General features: G+C 45.2%; 1 protein-coding gene across 1 annotated transcript; it reads left to right on the forward strand.

The window, feature by feature from the left end:
• Window positions 1-258: 258 nt before the first annotated feature.
• sympk (symplekin) lies at window positions 259-18,466 on the forward strand. The gene is made up of 27 exons (XM_076030560.1): window positions 259-364; window positions 723-833; window positions 1,012-1,077; window positions 1,279-1,332; window positions 1,476-1,549; window positions 1,625-1,751; window positions 1,856-2,105; window positions 2,205-2,375; window positions 3,935-4,174; window positions 5,379-5,530; window positions 5,613-5,763; window positions 7,306-7,519; window positions 7,610-7,760; window positions 8,876-9,111; window positions 11,066-11,147; window positions 11,242-11,355; window positions 11,465-11,612; window positions 12,098-12,258; window positions 12,902-13,010; window positions 13,097-13,197; window positions 13,288-13,378; window positions 13,982-14,083; window positions 14,185-14,372; window positions 15,905-16,081; window positions 17,035-17,145; window positions 17,805-17,966; window positions 18,102-18,466. The coding sequence occupies exons 2-27, from the start codon at window positions 771-773 to the stop codon at window positions 18,255-18,257; spliced, it is 3,651 nt and encodes a 1,216-aa protein (XP_075886675.1). The 5' UTR covers window positions 259-364; window positions 723-770; the 3' UTR covers window positions 18,258-18,466.
• Window positions 18,467-18,831: the final 365 nt, after the last annotated feature.

Below are 18,831 nucleotides of genomic sequence, written 5' to 3' on the forward strand. Positions count from 1 at the left end.
CATTTACACATTTACTCGTTTACTTAACGTGTTGAAAAAAATATTCAATTATTCAAATTATTATTAAAACACAACAGAACAATAATTCCTTAGCACCTACAGCCAAAAAATACGCCAATAAATATATGGGTTTAAGAAATATATTTACGACTTAAAATGCTGTATACTAAAACCTATTTTACTTAACTATTATAAGAAATGTCTTTGCGCGCGCGCGTGTGTGTGTGTCCACCAGGTGGCAGCAATATTTTTTGTTTTACCCTGTTAAGCAACAGCACACAGGCAACAGTAGAAGAAGAGTGTTTCCGGTTTTTCAATGAAACATGGAAGCTTCTTCATTAACGGGCTAACGGAGGTGTCAAGCGTAAGGACTGTTTGAAAACCGCATCGTTTATGAATCCGTCACCTTTATCATGACACATTACTATCGTTGCGCCATGCCAAAAATACGATGTAGTCGTTAAAAAAAAATATGTATACGTACTGTTAATTTGCATCATGATTAAAGTGGTTAGCTTAACTGTTAGCATGGAGGTGGCGCGCTAAGTCAAGAAATGTTTTGGGGAATTTGAACGTGAAAACCATTTAATTAAGATTTGTAACTAATGTCAGACAGATAAACAAATAGGCGGGTATTAACAGCCGCATTTGTCACACTATCTCGTTACTAACTACAACTCAAGTCGTTACCGCGGTCTTATGTTGCTGTTTTGTTGTTGTAGGCGTTTGTGTGTCATGTTCACCTAGTTGGTGGGGGATAACACTGCACCATGGAGACTTCTGCTGTGGAGGGGGAGACTCCCCAAGACATCGACATGACCACCAGCGAGAGGGTGAGTTCTTGTACAGATAGCGCTCTGTTTGAAGGTGTAAATTCAAGCCCCTCTTACATTTTCACCGGTAGAAACAGGCCTGATGGTCTAAACCTATTTTATTTACGTCGGCCAGAATGTGATGCATTTCTCCGTCAGATTACTTGGTCGCATGTCACGATTCCCTTCTCCGTGTCAGGTGGTGGAGCTTCTGAATCAGGCTGCTCTGATATCCACAGATGAAAAGCTGACGGTCCTTAAACAGGTATGTTGCCACTTCCAAGCTAATCCCTTTAAAAACACGTTAACAAATGTGAAAGTCAATTGTAAATGCACTCCAGTGCTGTAATGAATACTGAGATTGTCTTGCTGTTTTTGGTTGCATGTGATAACGTTAAGTTTGGTCATTTAAAGTGGTTGTGGATATTTTTATTTCGCATATGTAAACCTACGTGTTCATTTTTAGGTCCAGGAGCTCATCATTAACAAGGATCCCTCACTTCTTGACAATTTCCTGGATGTAAGAAAACTTGAATGCAGCTTTGCCATACAAATTCAGTCAGAAAAAAAAAATTTGTAATATAATAAATGTTTAGATTTTACATCGGTGCCTTTTGAACTTTGGCGTCACGTAAAGATTTTTTTTTGTTTTTCACTCTGTAGGAGATGATTGCCTTTCAAACGGACAAGTCTATCGAAGTGAGGAAGTTTGTCATCGGCTTCATAGAGGAAGCCTGGTGAGTCCCCGGCCTGGAAACATCTTGTTAGAGTGCAAAATTCACAGCTTGATTGAAAGCCTCGTGTGTTTACAGCAAGAGGGACAGTGAACTTCTCCTCCGCCTGATTGCCAACCTAAACATGCTGCTGAAGGACGAGAGCGTGAACGTGGTGAAGAAGGCCATCCTCACGCTCACCCAGCTTTATAAAGTCACTCTGCAGGTAAAACTTGAGTTCAACAAAAGCAAAAACTAGACACCAAACTGTCCATTGGAAATCAATTTCCAGTTCTTCATTCTTCTCCCTGTCTCTCTCTCCCCTGTCAGTGGTTGGTTCGCTCCAAAGCGGTGTCTGAGCGGCAGGAGGCCTGCTGGGATCTGATGACCCAGATGAAGGGGGACGTTCTGGCCCTGCTGGACTCCGAGAACGACGGCGTTCGCACTCACGCCATCAAGTTCACAGAGTCGCTGATCGTCACCTTGTCGCCGCGCACGTCGGACTCCGACGTTCCCAAGCGTCAGGAGAACGACATCAGCCTGGACAAGGTTCCCAAAGACCACTTGTACATCCGCTCTGGTAGGGAATTTTTTTTGTTTTTGTTTTTGTTTTTTTTTGGTCACCTTTTTCACACGTCGGAAAAACAAAAACGTTTTCCACTGCCGTTTGTATGAACAGAGGTGTTGTGCGAGGAGGGGAAAAGTGCCCTGGAGAGGCTGCTGAAGTTCATGGTCCATCCAGCCATCTCCAGCATCAACCTCACCACCGCCCTCGGCTCTCTGGCCACCATCGCCCGGCAGAGGCCAATGTTCATGTCGGAGGTTGTGCAGGCTTATGAGACGCTGCATGGTGAGTGCATTCCACCCTAGTGTACACACACACACACGCATATATATACATATATATATATATATATATATATATATTAAGGGTGTCAAAGTTAACGCATTATTAACGCGTTAACTCAACGCCGCTTTATCGCGACAAATTTTTTATCGCGCGATTAACGCACACGTGGCTTTTTGAACCTTTGGCCGCTCCGTAGATTGTGGAAACGGGAAATGAATTGACTCACAGCACACAGTCACATGCTTGCAGCCGGCTTGTAAACACAACATAAAAAAGAAAAAGACACTGAGTGTAGATGAGCACTAGGAAGGACTAACGTGGATAAAGCGTCAATTGTAAATGGAACGTTCCACTTCAAAACCCTGCCAGATGGCAGTCTTGAGAGGACAAAAGTGATATGCATTTACTGTAACGAGCACTTCCATTCGGCGCCCACGTTAATCAATGTGGTGGTTCACACTAGACGCGAACAAGCGCGCGGCTCGCGCCATGCAGTTGTCGTTTCGGCGTCTGCTCTATTTTGTGCGCGAGCCGCGAGCGATCCTCGTCAATAGTACAGGAAGTCGCTAAAAAAAAACGAGAAAATTCGGTGAATTTTCAAAATAAAAACCGAATGACAAATTCGATCATATTTGTATGTTATATTTGTCAGTACATTGTATCAGAGTGCGAGAGAGAGGGTCATCCTTTTGTTTTAATGCCTGCTGAAAAAAGGGGATGGATGGTTCGAGTTGAAACGTAAAATATATAAATTTTGGTAGTACTAGTAATCATTACTATGTAATGTTACAGTTATGCCCACCTGTTATCTTTGTTGGGCTTGAGTTTATAATTATTTTTTTTACCCTGTGCATCTTTTGTTTTGTTAGTAGTACATTGCTCCAACACGAATAAACATGCTGCACTTGCAGAAAGCAAGTATTTGCCTACTCCCATGTTGATATGGTTATTAAAAATATGGGAAAATATATATACATATGTGTGTATGTATGTATATGTATGTATATGTATGTACAGGTACTACCCGAAAAATTTGAATATTAAGTAAAAGTTGTTTTATTTTGGCAATGTAACATAAAAGATGAAACCAACTAATTTTATTGAGCCATTACACACAAATTGACATCTCAAGCAGTTCCTTGTTGTAACTTTGCTGATTAAGATTTTCAGCTTATTAAAACCACAAACCCACAAACTCAGAAAATTATTATAAAATTTGAGGGGTTTTTTTAAGTTGCAAGACCTGATCAGCAAAATCCAAAGAAATAAAAACTTGAAATATATTGATTTGCATATTATTTGTTTATATAATATGTCAAATTCACCTTTTCAATTGAATTGCAGAAATACAACAACCTTTTCACATACATATACATACATACATAGATAGAGATACGTGTGTGTGTGTGTGTGTGTGTGTGTGTGTGTGTGTGTGTGTGTGTGTGTGTGTGTGTGTGTGTACAGACATACATACATACATACATATGTGTACATACATATTTATTTATTATTATTATTATTTTTTAATCTTTGTAATTCTCTTCTGTGATCCTTCTCAGCAAACCTGCCACCGACTCTGGCCAAGTCTCAGGTGAGCAGCGTGCGGAAGAACCTGAAGCTGCACCTGGTGGCCGTCCTCAAGCACCCGTGCAGCCTGGAGTTCCAGGCCCAGATCAGCACCCTGCTGCTGGACCTCGGGATGCCGCAGAGCGAAATCACGCGCTCCACCCCGGCGCCACGCGAGCCGCGCAAGAGGCCTCGCCACGAGCAGTACACGGAGGGGAAGAAGGTCAAGATGGGTGAGTGACTGCTGGAATGATGGAGGTCCTAGCACTTGTGTGGTTTAAAGTCGGTATACTCGTAAAACACGTGCTTGTATTAGGGCTGGACGGTTTTGGACAACAGTATCCCTAGTAATCCCTTTTTTTTTTTTTTTCTGAAAACTCGATTTTAGATTTTGATTTAGATTTTTTTTTTTGATAACAGAAGAAGTCTATTGCTGGTTTTAAGACATTTAAAAAGTGAGGTGGGGGGTGCGCGGAGAGAGCAGGGCACTCCTGGCAGCACCTTGATCACTCAGTTAGCCTGAGTGTCAGACTACAACACATCGTTCAAAGCACGACTGAGGTACGAGAAATACGCGACCAAATCGGAACAAGTGCGTATCGTACGCGACTTCGGAAAAATAATTTACTAACAGGCAGTGGCGAGGGCAGCATGCGGAATCACTTCCTGGTTTTAACACCTGCTGCAGCTAGGTCACCTACAGAGGCGAGTAAACAAAGGTAGCCAGTTAGCATAGTAGCGAGTTGATCCGAAACACCGGCCTTTCGTCCTCATGTGGAGCCTGCAAAGCAACACACTGCTCCCACTCTGGCTAGTGGTGTTTGCCAGGTGTTGAAATAAGTTTGCATCATTTTACGATTTTCCTTTTTTTTAATATCGTCTTGACTAAAAAATCCGATTTTGATGTTATGTTTGCTACTGTGATCATTATGGATGCACCGATACCAGTATCAGATATCAGTAACAATACCAGTTTCGGGTATCTGTAACAATACCAGTATAGGGAATCGGTACCAATACCAGTATCAGTAACAATATCAGTAACGGGTATCTGTACCTATCAGTATAGGGTATTCGTACCAATACCAGTATCAGGTATTGGTACCAATACCAGTATCAGGTATTGGTACCAGTATCAGGTATCGCTACCAATACCACTATCAGGTATCTGTACCAATACCACTATCGGGTATCGTCTTGACTAAAAAAAAAATCTGATTTCGATTTTAATCGCCCAGCACTAGTTGTATATCACATTTTTGTTATATTGTGTTTGTACTGCAGTTAAACTTGTTTGAGGAAAAGATTCTGAGGAATGTTGTTTAAATACAGAACATCTGTGGGAAAATAATAAAAATCAAAGTAATTCTATAATGTGCAATTCATCTTAAAAGTGCCATCGGTGCATCCCTAATATTTTGCTCGCGCCTCGTTTAGAGTCGACCCTGATGGAGGACGACGAGGACAAGGAGGAGCCAGCTCCCCTCTCGGTCCCCAAACCAGCCGCCGCCCCAGTAGCACAGTCGGCCATCGACGTCACCGCCGAGTTCCTCCGCCCTCTGCTCAACTCGGAGAACGTGGCCAACCTGGTGAGGAGCAGCTCGTGCTTTGCCCCTTCTGATAAACGAGCCCCACTTACTCACTTCGGCTCGTCTCTCGGGTTGGATCCAGGTGCTGATCAGCATGGTGTATCTCCCGGATGTCATGCCAGCGTCCTTCCAGGCCACGTACACGCCTGTCGAGTCAGCAGGCACCGACGCCCAAATCAGACATCTGGCCAGGCTGATGGCCACGCAGATGACTGCAGCAGGGATCGGTCCAGGTACGTTGGAAATAAACGGCAAAGAAAAGCAAAACAGAAAATGCAATCCTTGATTCTGTCAAAAGTTTGGACGCAGATCAATTCAATGGTTTTTCTTTCATTTTCGTGACTATTTACGTTCTCGCCGGTTCAACTGACAGCGTCAAAAACTATGAATAAGCACATGTGGGATTTTGTAGCAAACAAAATCCTTCAAAAGTCTTAGATTCTTCAAAATGGCCACGCTTCATGCAAAGCGTATTTACAGTTATTTCACCTTTTTTTTTTTTGTTTATGTACACCCCTTGCCTCCTCACTTTCCCGACTATGCGGACGAGCACTGTCGTTTGCTTTTCTTTTTCTTTCTCTGCGCTGCGTTTCTTGAACTCGACATGCTCCTCCGTGTGTGAATTTGTCGTGTTGAAATTTTTTGCCGACGTACCCGCGCGAGGTACTGTAGCGTTGCATATATTGCAGATAGCTTGTGCTACGTCTGTTTTCTCACTTTAAAAAACTTCCACACCTCCGACACGTTTGTTTGTGTCGCCCATGGATGTTGCTGTCGTGAAGATTCAAGGAAACTTTATTGTCCGTCACATAGCGACAGTACTCAAAACAGGAAGAGGCACGAAGACGAAAATGAAGTTTTTTTGAATCATGAATCATTAGCTCTCGGATACAAGCAAACAAACATGTCGATGCTGTGAAACTACTTTGGAGTAAATGAGACAGATTAAAAACGTTTCAACACGACCGTGACGTCATTGATCGGATCGGTGATTTATGATGTGACGCCCGATCGTGAACATTTCAAAAAATGCCAAATATCGGCCAATCCGAGTCTAGTTAGTGGTTACCTGACAGGAGGGGTGCACACAGTTTCTGACCGCATTGCGACTCCGCATGTTGTCTGCCTTATCGAGCTATGCCGAACAAGTTGTTTTGTGCGCATTGGGCCACGGTGAGCTGCAATAAACGACTTTTGAAACGCATGCAAGTCTCGTCACCTTTTAGTGGATACGAACAAGGTGGATTCCATCAAGTGCGTCAAGCAGGTGCTCGTCAAGCAATTCTCTCAGGGGCTTCAAGCAGTAGGCTTAGCCTCTACAACTAATGTATGGCTATAAAAACTATCCTAATATGCAGAAATACAGTATAAAGAGCCGTTGCGTCGCTGATAGATAACTCCTTGCGCCACAATAAATGCCTTTATTGAATAAACAAACCAGGATTGAACAAATCTCCTTCTACTGCAGCTACAGCCACGACACACATAAAAAACATCAATAATAACCTCATAAACTTGCAATGTTATTTTGGAAAATAGCAGCACTTTACTCACCAAACACTTGTCCAGTAAACTGCGCACAGAAAGCTGTTGTTCGTTTGTAAATGTAAACTACAATAGAATAGAATGCCTTTTTTATCCCAGCTTGGGGAAATTCACATAATTACAGCAACAATGTAGTGCAGAGAAGAAAAAAAAGATTCTCTTAAATAATCTGAAACACTCGGCCACAAACTTGTATTTGAGTGTATTGTCTGTGTGTCTTGCTCCGTCAGGGCTGGAGCAGTCTAAAGCCAGGGGAGACGAGGCCGATAAAGACGCGGACAATGACGACGGCTCCGGCGCCAAAGACCAGCTAATCAAGCGCAAGTTCCCGGCCATGTTGGGCCAGGCCATCTCCGTGGTGGGGGGCTACACAGAGAAGACTCCCGAGGCGGCCCCCGCCATCAAGAAGCTTCCCGAGCCCATCCTCCCAGTGGCGCAGACCAAGTGAGCCCACTCCCGAGCATCCATCGGGCCGCCACTGGCCGGCCGCAGGTCCGGCCTCAGCTCACCCACTGTGGCCTGTATCTGTTGCAGGGCGGCGGGGCCGAGCGGGAGGAAGAAAGTCTTCCGCCTGTCCGACGTGGTGCAGCCTCTGTCAGAGACGCAGATCGAGACGCTGACGTCCAAGGCCGTCAAGCGCATCCTGCATTCGGAGAAGGCCATCGCCCAGAGTGGCATGTCGCACGTGAGGACCGGCCGGCCTTCGCACTTCCGAGCCAACCGCTTTCACCGGCACACTTTCTGTGGAAGGGGCGGTAGCCTGCCAATAGAAACAATCTTACCCTCTCCACAGTACATGCTAGACCAGTGGTTCTCAACTGGTGGAGTCTCAGGAACATCACCATTTCTTCCCTATTATGAAATGACAACCCAAATTTATTCCACAAGAATGAAAATGCTAGCCAACTTTCTATTATGTCTAGTAAAAAAAAAAAGGATTGATTGATAAATATGTATTATATTTTTTTAAATCTTTTATTTATTTTTTTAATTTTTTTAGAAAGGGGGGGATGACGGGGGCCGCTCATGAAGCTGCATCCCAATCAAAAAAGCTTTGCGACCCACTTTTGGGTTGCGAACAACCAGTTTAGAAATGTTGTGCTAGATCATTTTGATCAATAGTCTGACGTTACAATGTATTTACTAAAAAGACCTTAACTGAAAAATATACAGTAGAAAGATTTGCTATGAATCACGTTGCAGTACCTCAAGTGGCCACTCGGAGAAATCGGCGCGCCGCCATTTTTCCAGTCTGGTATCCAGTTCTGACAACACTTCCATGGTGTGCATGCGCAAAGGGGATTCTCCTGTGCTTAAAAGCAGCGTCTGTGGCGGCCGGATTCATAGAGCCGTAGTCAGATTTGTAACCTTTATTTCAGAAGTCTAGTCTGTGTCCTGTATTATTAACCAGCAATAATGGTGCAGGTCTAATCTGTGCTTTAATTCACCTGCTGCCAAGTCCAGCAACAGCTTCATTTTCTGAGAGAAACGTCTTCTTTTAACGTTTGCCCAAGGATGGCGATCCTCTTTCATAGAAATTTAATTGAATCTGTTGTTCTGCTCTACAGTGTTGCTTAGCATAGAAAACAGAATGCAGGCTTGGCAGCCTTGTAAAAGTGGCCAGTGAGGTTACGGGAAGGAGTCAAGTACATTTTGTGGAGCGTAGATCACCCCCTTCAGATTGAATTTGAACAGTTGCCCTCTGACCCCTCGGTGGGAGAGGACTTGAGGTTCTGTATCCAAATCTCTGTACCAAGCCTTTAAAGGAGCGCTAACGATCTGCCCCTTCGTGCGCCACAGGTTCGAGTCAAGCTGCTCTCCAAGCTGGTGACGCAGTTCGAGGGCTTGATGAAGCAGGACGTGCTGGGATTCATCCTCGACGACATCCGGACCAGGAGTGACTTGGCCTTCTCCGTCCTCTACCAGGAGTACAACACCTACCTCAGCCAGCTGCCAACGGGCCTGCTGGACAGCTACGACCACTGTCTGTACACGCTGCTGTCGGGGCTGCAGGAGAAACCTGAACAGAGGGACGGGTGAGTTGAAAGTCCAGTGTGTAATATTCGGCTTCATTAAGGATTTTTAGATTGGTAAAAGCTCAACATACAGCCCATAAATACCTTAGTGAAAGTGTATAAACCCAACACAAGAAATGTAATTTGGTTTCCCTACCCACACTGAGAACTTAAAAAGGCCATTACACATTATTAGTGATACACGATATAAAACATTTCAACCAATACCCATAACCGATAATTTCCTGCTTCTCACGGGACGATACCAATACCGATAATCCATAAATTGATAATTTTATATTTTATGCAATCTCCATATAATCTGCAGTTTGTGCAGGATGCAGCGATGGGATAACTGATATTTTAGTTGCTCTGGCCTATCTATGACAGCAATTTTGCTCTGTAAATGTTTAATATAGAGTGCAGGGAGGGACACATCCGAGAAGAAGCGGCGGCTTGGAGGAGTGTAACGTGGCTCCAAATGTGCTATTAACTTCCGAAAACCCGGGTCCTCACCGACAGAAAAAAGCTGGTCGTCGATCGCTATCAATTCCATCACTTTGTCGTTAATGGCTTTAGTTTTTTCACTGTCTCGCTCACTGTACTGGCTTTCACAGTGAAATCCAGGACAATACAACAATAAAATCACAATTTTTGAATGAACTTTATTTTGAAATGCTACATCAGAATTTTCTGAAAATTACTTTGGAGCATCCTGGGGTAGTGTACTACCAACCTGCAGTAGAATCATGGAGTGACAATTACAAATATTTCAGAAATATTAATCAGTAAGTCCAGTACAGGGACGCGCGTCCCTCTCTCCCTCTGCCATTGTGCCAAGCAGTTAGCAGTTACCGTAATACCTGTTGTACATAGGGCAAGCAGAAATCGAGTGTCTGCTGGTTCGACCGCTTTTGTCGAACTGTTGGTTGGCAGTCTCTTGAAAAGGTGTTACAGTGTTCAAACGCCTGCTGAATGGGGACGTCGACCATCCGTGTTGTTGTTTTAGCTTTAGCACCGTTAGCGGCTAAGGCCACTGCCTCGTATTCTTTCCGTACCGCTTCGCCGCAATGACAACTTTTCCGGTGAGCTATAAGATTTGTTGTGTCAAAACTTGACGTCTTCTTTGTTATTAGTCAGGCAGTGACGGGGCCAGGCTTGGGTCCTGCTAATAAGGTCTGATAGATGACGTAGCCAGCGCGTCATGGCCTGTTTTGGGGCTACTCAGCCTGCAAACGTCTCCCATTTTATCAATTTACGTTTCATTCATTTATCGGATCTTTTTATCGGAAAAATGTACGTATCGGGCCGATAAAAAACGACGTAATTTTTCCCCAAATCCCGACACATTATAGAATTACTTGGATGTTTATTACTCCGAGAATTACCCAGATATTCTGTCATTTTCACAACATTCCTCAAAATGTATTTTCTAGAACAAGTTTCACGACAGTACAAACACAAATTTAACAAAATTGTCATAAATGTACATCTATTACTGTGGTATCGGCACTTATTTTATGAGTAGGATACTCAACCCAATACTGGCATCGTATCGGTGCATCCCTATGTATAAGAATATCCACAGATCAAAGGTCTTGCTCCCAGTTAGTTGCCATCTTGTACCGCCATAGTTCTAAGGAAGCCTGGTGTTCAAACATCCGACGCATTTCGTAGTTGGGGTCCTCAAACTAACCAATGAAGAAGAAGGTAGACGAGGTATCCAGGTTTGGGTGTGCAGGCCACTGTAGTTCCCTGGCAAGCCTGGGAGGAGGAGAGATAGTGAAAGACGCTGCAATCTGAAATGAAACCACCTGATGCCGCTGTTTCTTTTTGAAAGTCTCTAAATATGACGCACTTACCCTTTAACACATGTCACAAAATATCATATCATATGTGTACTAAATTCATGAAGAGTGTAGTCAGGTTAATTTTTATTAAGATCAAACCCACGGCCTTGTCTTTACCCCATCAGGCTTTTCACCAAGCTGGTCCTGGAGGCTCCCATCATAACCGAGTCGGCCCTGGAGGTGATCCGGCGGTACTGCGAGGACGAGGTGAGTGACGCGGCGAGCTCGGCTCGGCTCGGCTCGCCTCAGCTCCAGCATCGTCCTTGCTGTTGCACTGCTGACGCCAAACCCTTTGTCCCAGTCTCGGGTGTATCTCGGCATGACCACGCTGAAGGAGCTCATCGTGAAGCGGCCGTCCAGGCAGTTCCAGTATCTGCACGTCTTACTGGATCTCAGCTCGCATGAGAAGGAGAAGGTATTGAAGTGAAGCTGTGCCGCATCTTCTGCCCGTTTAACTTGCAGCTTTCTCCAAGCCGAGTTCACCCCACTGTGGGTCTTGACCCTGCCCCCCCCCCCCCCCTCAGGTGCGGACCACCGCTTTGGGTTTCCTCAAGCGCATGTATGAGAAGGACCAGCTGAGGGACTACATTGAGAAGTTTGCCTTGAACTACATGCAGCTGCTGGTCCACCCCAACCCTCCGTCTCTGCTGTTTGGGGCTGACAAAGACACAGGTAAGCCACAGATGTCTTTCAGCTGGGTTGGATTGCTTCCAGGTCTTAAAGCATCAATTCATTCATTCATTCTAACATCTACAGTCATACGTCTTGGGCGGGGGGCTCTGATTATTTGCTTTTCAATAGTGTGTGTGTGTGTGTGTGTGTGTGTGTGTGTGTGTGTGTGTGTGTGTGTGTGTGTGTGTGTGTAAAAAAAAAACAGTATAGGTGACAAATACGTATTTTTGCAATGCAAATGCAATCAATTCATATGGTGAAGACACTTTAGTTTTCTCCTCGCCTAAATCAAACCGAGTGCCCATTCCTATTGGGCGAGATCTGCTGAACCATTAAAAAGGATTCTCACCAGCAACAGTAACAGGCAACATCTGTGTGCTTAAAAACACACGTGACACAACATCTCATCAAACATCTTCCTTCTTCCACCCCCTCCCCCCAAACTCTGTCCATCCTGGGACCGTGTTCTTGTCCCGGGGCGGCAGAGGTCGCTGCTCCCTGGACTGAGGACACCGTGAGACAGTGCCTTTTCCTCTACCTGTCCCTGCTGCCTCTCAACCACCGTCTGGTGCACGAGCTGGCATCCGTCTACACTGAGGCCATCGCCGACATCAAGCGCAGCGTGCTGAGAGCCATCGAGCAGCCCGTGAGTCACTCTGCATCTCGTCTCGCATCTCATGTTCTCTCAGTCGGTCAACTTTTACTTGTACACTCGCTAAATCACAACCAAAGGCGTCTCAAAGGGTTTTGCACAATCGGAGAAAAGACAACGACTGAAGCCTCCGAAAAGCAGCAGAGGGGGGGCAACGGTGGGCAGGAAAAATAAAAACTCCCCTGTTGGAAGAAACCTAGAGCGGATCCAGACTCCAGAGGGCGCTCATCTGCTTTGACTGGTTGGAGTGAAAAGGAAATACAAAAAATGTAGAGAGAGAGAGAGCGAGAGAGATAGTGAGGAAAGTGAACAAAGCTGTCATAATATAGATGTAGATATATATAAATACGTAAATAATTCAAATATAGAAATACAGAAAGACCTGCATCAGTATATGACATATATGAATATAAACATGGATATGTATATAAATAAATGTCGTTGTGTTGTTATGCATCAAAATAGTATTAAACATTTAAATAGACTTCAATGTATAATAGTGGGCTGCTTTAGCCGCTGTCCGTGTAGAATGTGTTTGTCTTTGCTTGGGAGGGTCGGACCCTGGACTCTCCTTCTGGGTCCAGGGTCCGATTGGGTCGCGCGAGTTCTCTAGTTGACTTGATGTCGGTCCTCTTAGATCCGTGGGATGGGGATGAACTCTCCCGAGCTGCTGCTGCTGGTGGAAAACTGCCCCAAGGGAGCCGAGACCTTAGTGACTCGCTGTCTGCACATTTTGACGGACAAAGGTGAAGAAAAAAAAAAAAAGGAAAGCATCATTTTTAAGCTAAACTGACATGCGAAGCACTTAAAGAGAAGCTGTTCTTTCCTCCAGTGCCTCCGTCCCCAGAGTTGGTGGAGAGGGTCCGGGACCTCTACCACAAACGGGTGCCCGACGTCCGCTTCCTGATCCCGGTCATCAACGGCCTCGAGAAGGTACCGCTCGGCTCCAGCGCCGCCGTCCCGCCTTCACAAAACATCGCTTTCAAGCAGTTCTTCACACGGATTCCCCCGTTGTTGCTCTAGAACGAGGTCATCCAGGCGCTTCCCAAGCTGATCAAGCTCAACCCCATCGTGGTCAAAGAGGTGTTCAACCGCCTGCTGGGCACTCAGCACAGTGAGTCATCTGACACACTGTAGTTTTCAACACCTCCTCCGCACTTGTGTTGGACGTTTAACCCAATAGTCCCGATGCAAATTTTCTTTTCTTTTTTTTTTTGTCAGAGGTAAACACCAGACTATTGGTGTGTCTGCGTTGATGAAAAAAAATAATGTTAGAAATAAAACTAGCGTTAGCAGCAGCGGGATGTTACCTTGATCCACTGTTACTCTGCTACTACAGCAATGACGGCGACAGAGAAATAAAAGAGCTGGTCGTCTCGGTGATATCAGTCTGCCACTCCCGCCGCTTGCCAGCATACTACCGTTGTTATTGTCAGGCTAGCAGAAACCACTGACTTTCACTAGCCTAGCCTGGGCCAGCACCAGCAAACTCTGCTAAACGAGTGTGTGAAGCATGTTCAAACGGTCTCCGCTGATAAATGGCAAACGGGCTCACTTGGAAATGAGGTCCCATGTCCAAAATTCTGAACCACCCCTTTAATCCCCAGAATCAGGAAAATAAAAAATAATGAAACATGGGTGGGCACTGCCCAGTGCTGCACAGAACTCCTTTTCCTTCCTTCTTCTTCATCATCTTCTCCTCCTCCTCCTCCTTCAGGTGAGGGAAGCTCCACCGTGTCCCCGCTCACCCCGGGTGACCTGCTGATTGCTCTGCACAACATCGATTCCACCAAATGTGACATGAAGTCCATCATTAAAGGTGAGTCCTGCAGCCGGCGGCTCCACACTCGTCGGTTCGCTTTCGTCTTCGTGTGTCCTCACCGTGCCCCCACCCCCTCCCCCCTCCGCTCCCCTCAACAGCGACCAACCTGTGCTTCGCCGAGCGGAACGTCTACACGTCCGAGGTGTTGGCGGTGGTGATGCAGCAGCTGATGGAGCAGAACCCCCTCCCCATGCTGCTCATGCGCACCGTCATCCAGTCGCTCACCATGTACCCCCGCCTGGGGGGCTTCGTCATGAACATCCTGTCGCGCCTCATCGTCAAGCAGGTCGGAGCCCACAGCCCAACAAGCCCACACATCCCCCACACTCCCACCCAATACATACTGAGTACTCGATGAAGGCCGTTACACATTATAGAATTACTTTGATTTTTACATTTTTTTCCACAGGTGCTGAGTTTTTTGAGCATTCATCAGCATGACTTTCTAGTTTTACTGCAGTACAAACACATTTAACGAAATTGTCATCCATGTGTGTGTATGTATTAGGGTTGTGAACGATGAACCGATGCGACCGGATATCCGGTTCAGGAAGTGAGAGTTACAGCTGCATCGGCAGCAGACTCATTAATCGATTCGAATTATCAATGAATTCCTAGTTGAATCGGTTACAGAGTTATGGATCGAGTATCGCAAGACTTTCAATTGGTTGGCGGCGTCACACACGCATCCGCGTCTCTCAAAAGACACGCGACTGCTCGCGAAACGCCACAGCTGGCTAGCTGCATTGCTGCCAACTCTGCGACTTTCTCGCTAAATCTGCCGACTTTGCAACTCCCCGTAGCGACTTTTTTTTTTTTCTAGCAACAAATCTAGCGAGTTTTCCTGGTTTTATTGAAGACTTTTCTGGTATTTTGGAGACTGACATGGAAGCACGTATCGTTCCTCAGCAGTTCTGGTTCTTGGCGAGCAGCGGGTGCTGCCGCGAGCCCCTGCCCCGCCCCAAAGTAGTCAGCAGGCGGTCACAGCCTTGAGCCGCACGCGGCAGTGGCAAGCAACTGCAGTGAGGAGACCCTCACCACTCCGCAGTCAGTAGACCCTCAGAGAGGAAACCCTCACCACGCGTCCAGGCAGCAAATGAATCGCGCACACTCTGCCTTACAGAGTGAGATGTAAATGTAAAGGTTTATTCGTTGTCACGCTAAAATAAATCACTGCATTTGGCTCTCACAGCCTCAGTCACCCTTACTCGCCCTCAATTGTAAGATCTTATAGTCCAACAGCAATCCTCTGAAGCCCTATGCTCATTGCTCAGGCTAAGATATTGCAGTTTTGTTCCCTGTTTTTTAAACATAAATGCATTGACATGTCATTTTGTTGTTCTGTTTTGTGTGTGTGTTTTTTGCCAGTGCCATAAAGGAACAACGCTTTGGAATATTTGTTCTTTTTTGGACAAGTATTTGGTCAAATCTGAAAAGAAAATATTGTACACTTTCATAGTACAATGAAAGTTTGTTTAATAAAATATCTATCATAATATTTATCTATCACAAATATTTATCATATATATATATATATATATATATATATATATATATATATATATATACATATATATATATATATATATATATATACATATATATATACATATATAACATATTTATCACTGCAGTACAAACACAACACAACTGTCATGAACATACATATACAACTGGTATCTGTGTTGGGGTAGTGGAGTAAAAAGTGGAGCACCCAACCCTGGTATCGGTACCGATACCCAGTACTGGTATCGGTATGGGTGCGTCCCTACATTTCCCCACGGTTGTGTAAGACGTGGCCAATCGTTTCCCCTGCAGGTGTGGAAGTACCCCAAAGTGTGGGAGGGCTTTGTGAAGTGCTGCCAGAGGACCAAGCCTCAGTCGTTCAGCGTGCTCCTGCAGCTGCCGCCCGCCCAGCTGACCAGCGTGTTCGAGCGCTGCCCGGAGATGAGGGGGCCGCTCCTGCAGCACGTCCACTCCTTCACGCCGCACCAGGTGAGAGGCCCCGACGGTTTTCGCCACACGGTACCCAACTTCGAGAAACCATTCGGAGCACCGACTGAAATGCGCCGGTTCCGTCGGATATCGGGGGGCGGGGGGGATTTTTCTGATAGCCAAGGGTGTAAATCCAAGAGCTTGCTAGCCAATAATTATTTGGCTCACGAGTCGGAGTCGCTGCTGATTGGCTTTCACATTATAGAGCAGGCATGGGCAAACTAAGGCCCGGGGGTCTTCTGCGGCCTGTTAAACTTTTTTACCCGGCCCGCCGAACTTGGAGAAGTGATATTAATAGTAAGTAAGTCATAGCATAGCTGTATTTCATCCATTTTTGCAGTGTTTTAAGAGTCATTTCAATAAAGACCTGAATACCGTGGGGCTTCAAAGACACTGATTTTGTTGTAACTTTGTTCATTTTCAATAAACATTAAAGCACATGTTTTCTACAATATCCCATGATAGATTGTTTTTCTCCTGTGAGCTTGGTCACCAAAACACTCACATCCATCTGCTCCTGCTCCGGGCCCCTCTGGCAAATATTACAACCCATTGTGGCCCACAGGTCAAAACGTTTGCCCACCCCTCTCATAGTGTCATAAGCTAAAGATAGTCACAGACTTTTGTTGTTTAAAAATGAGTAGTTTGGCTCCACTTCATTAAGGTGGATCAAAATAAAGGTAAATACAACATTTATGCCAAGCATGTAACAATAATCCAATTAACTTGATCTGGAGGGAAAATCCTGATTCGAATCACCGGTAAGAATGGAAAATCAAAGTTTTGTGTTGTAATGACTGTGGTTTTGTTGTTGCCGAAACTGGTATAAAAAAAAAAAAAAAAAGCATTGAACTGGAACCAGTATCGACACATTTCTACTCAGCTGTTGAGATCCCCCCCCCCCCCTATGTACAAACCGCTTAATGTGGTTTTTTTTGCACACTGCTCCACAGCAAGCACACATCCCTGCCTCCATCATGATGGTCCTGGAGGGGGAGAAGAAAGCCGAGCCCAAGCCAGTGGAGCCTGTCGTGGAGAAAGAAGCAATGGATGAGGATAAAATGGTATTTCCCCCGACAGATGTTTTGATGCGTAGTCAATTGAAATGGAACATTTCCAAGCAGGTGCCTCATAAATTAAAAATTTTTTTTAAAAAAATCCTTAAATTTACCTTTTAAGTTTTATTTATGAGGGGGTCATAGCCACTTTTTGATGTTTAGATTTTAACCCCAGACCCGAGAGGAACGTCAATCTCTGTAGCGCTCCACAAGACGTCTTTAGCCCTCTGTTTACAGCTTCCCGCTAAAGTCCCGGGGTTTGAAAACGGTGGCTTCGTCGACGCTCGTTTGAAACGTGTTTTTGCGGTGGGACAAAACTGGGGCGGCCACAGAGTTTGGAGCCTGCCACTGCACGGTGGTGTTTTTAAGCAACCTGCGGGATGTGTCCGTGTCCCTTGTGGCATCACAGAAGCTTCCGTTCCAGAGCCACACACACTTTATGGAAATGAGGATGGACTTTTCCTCATTTTTTAGCCGCTAAAAATAACAAAATAGCAAATTTGAAAGTAATTTGCGTTCTTTTTTGACAGTTCAGCAAGCAATACTTCAGATTTGTCTTTTATTTCTTATGATTGGGTTTAAATCCAACCACTGAGGCCCTGCAGCAATGAATCTGTCGGATTCACAGAGGATATCGTCTCACTCGGTCTGTTTCAACCCAACAGGCGGAACCTGAAGGGGCTCCGGCTGAGGACGAAGCCTCGGTGGAAGCGGCGCACGAGTCGCCACCTCAGCAAAACCCGACGGACAACCAGGACGAAGCCGAGCCGATGGAGCAGGAGGAGTCGGCTGCAGTGGTGCAGGAGGAGAGTGAGCCTGAGCCTCAGGTAACATCTCGTTGTTTTATTTTGTTTTCCCATGTATATATCAATTAGATCTGTACTGCTTCAAATCCTCTTCGCAAATGTCTTCTTTCTTTTTTTTCCCCCACCATTTAAAATAATCATGCTTTTGTTTTTCAGATGGACGTGCCGAGAGAAGCAGAGACGTCGTCGCCTCAACCCGAGCAGCCTGACGAGCCGATGGAGGAGACGCACACCGAGCCTGCGGACCCTGGGGAGCCGGCCGCCGAGGCGGAGGAGGCCGAGGCAGGCAGCGGCAGCGACGCTGTAGAATAAACACGCTATTCTGTCAGAATGAAATAGGAACTCAAGTCTGCTCTCCCACAGTTTCTTGGTAGAACAAAGTGAAAAGACTGACAACACGTTTGTAAACTAGCATTTTGTTGATGATTTTGCCATCTTGTCCTTTAATGTTGAATTGTTTCACACAAAAACTTCTGTTTTGAAAACTTTTTTCCTACAAATACAAAAAGAATGACATTTCACTTTGGGGTTTTTATTTTCAACTTCCACTTTCGAAGTGCAGCCACTGAAAACACTGGCCCTCATTTTTACTATTCTTATTCTTATTATCATCATTATTATCATTATCATCATCAATATTATTATTATCATCATTATTACTCTAACAAGTCATACTTTATATCTACCACAATAGTTTTATAATGTAAAGTAGGTGTTTCTTTCATGTATGCACAGCCACATCTATGGTCTCATTTAATTGGCTTTACTTTTTGAATATCAATTCATCAATTTGTGTCACTGTCTCACCCGCACTGTGGTAGGTCAGACTGCTGCAGCCTGTCCCAGCAGGTGTCAAACTCTTGGGCTTCACCCCAGATAGATCACT

Source organism: Nelusetta ayraudi, unplaced genomic scaffold, assembly GCF_046127955.1.
Source record: "Nelusetta ayraudi isolate G7.1 ecotype Tasmania unplaced genomic scaffold, CSIRO-AGI_Nayr_v1 ptg000028l, whole genome shotgun sequence".
Classification (NCBI taxonomy): domain Eukaryota; kingdom Metazoa; phylum Chordata; class Actinopteri; order Tetraodontiformes; family Monacanthidae; genus Nelusetta; species Nelusetta ayraudi.

Excerpts from the sequence above, each read along its gene's own strand:
- sympk (XM_076030560.1), top strand. The coding sequence starts at position 771 with ATGGAGACTTCTGCTGTGGAGGGGGAGACTCCCCAAGACATCGACATG. Across the intron at positions 11,613-12,097 it reads TGGGGCTGACAAAGACACAG|AGGTCGCTGCTCCCTGGACT; the intron begins GTAAGCCACAGA and ends CCGGGGCGGCAG. Across the intron at positions 17,967-18,101 it reads AGAGTGAGCCTGAGCCTCAG|ATGGACGTGCCGAGAGAAGC; the intron begins GTAACATCTCGT and ends TTTGTTTTTCAG.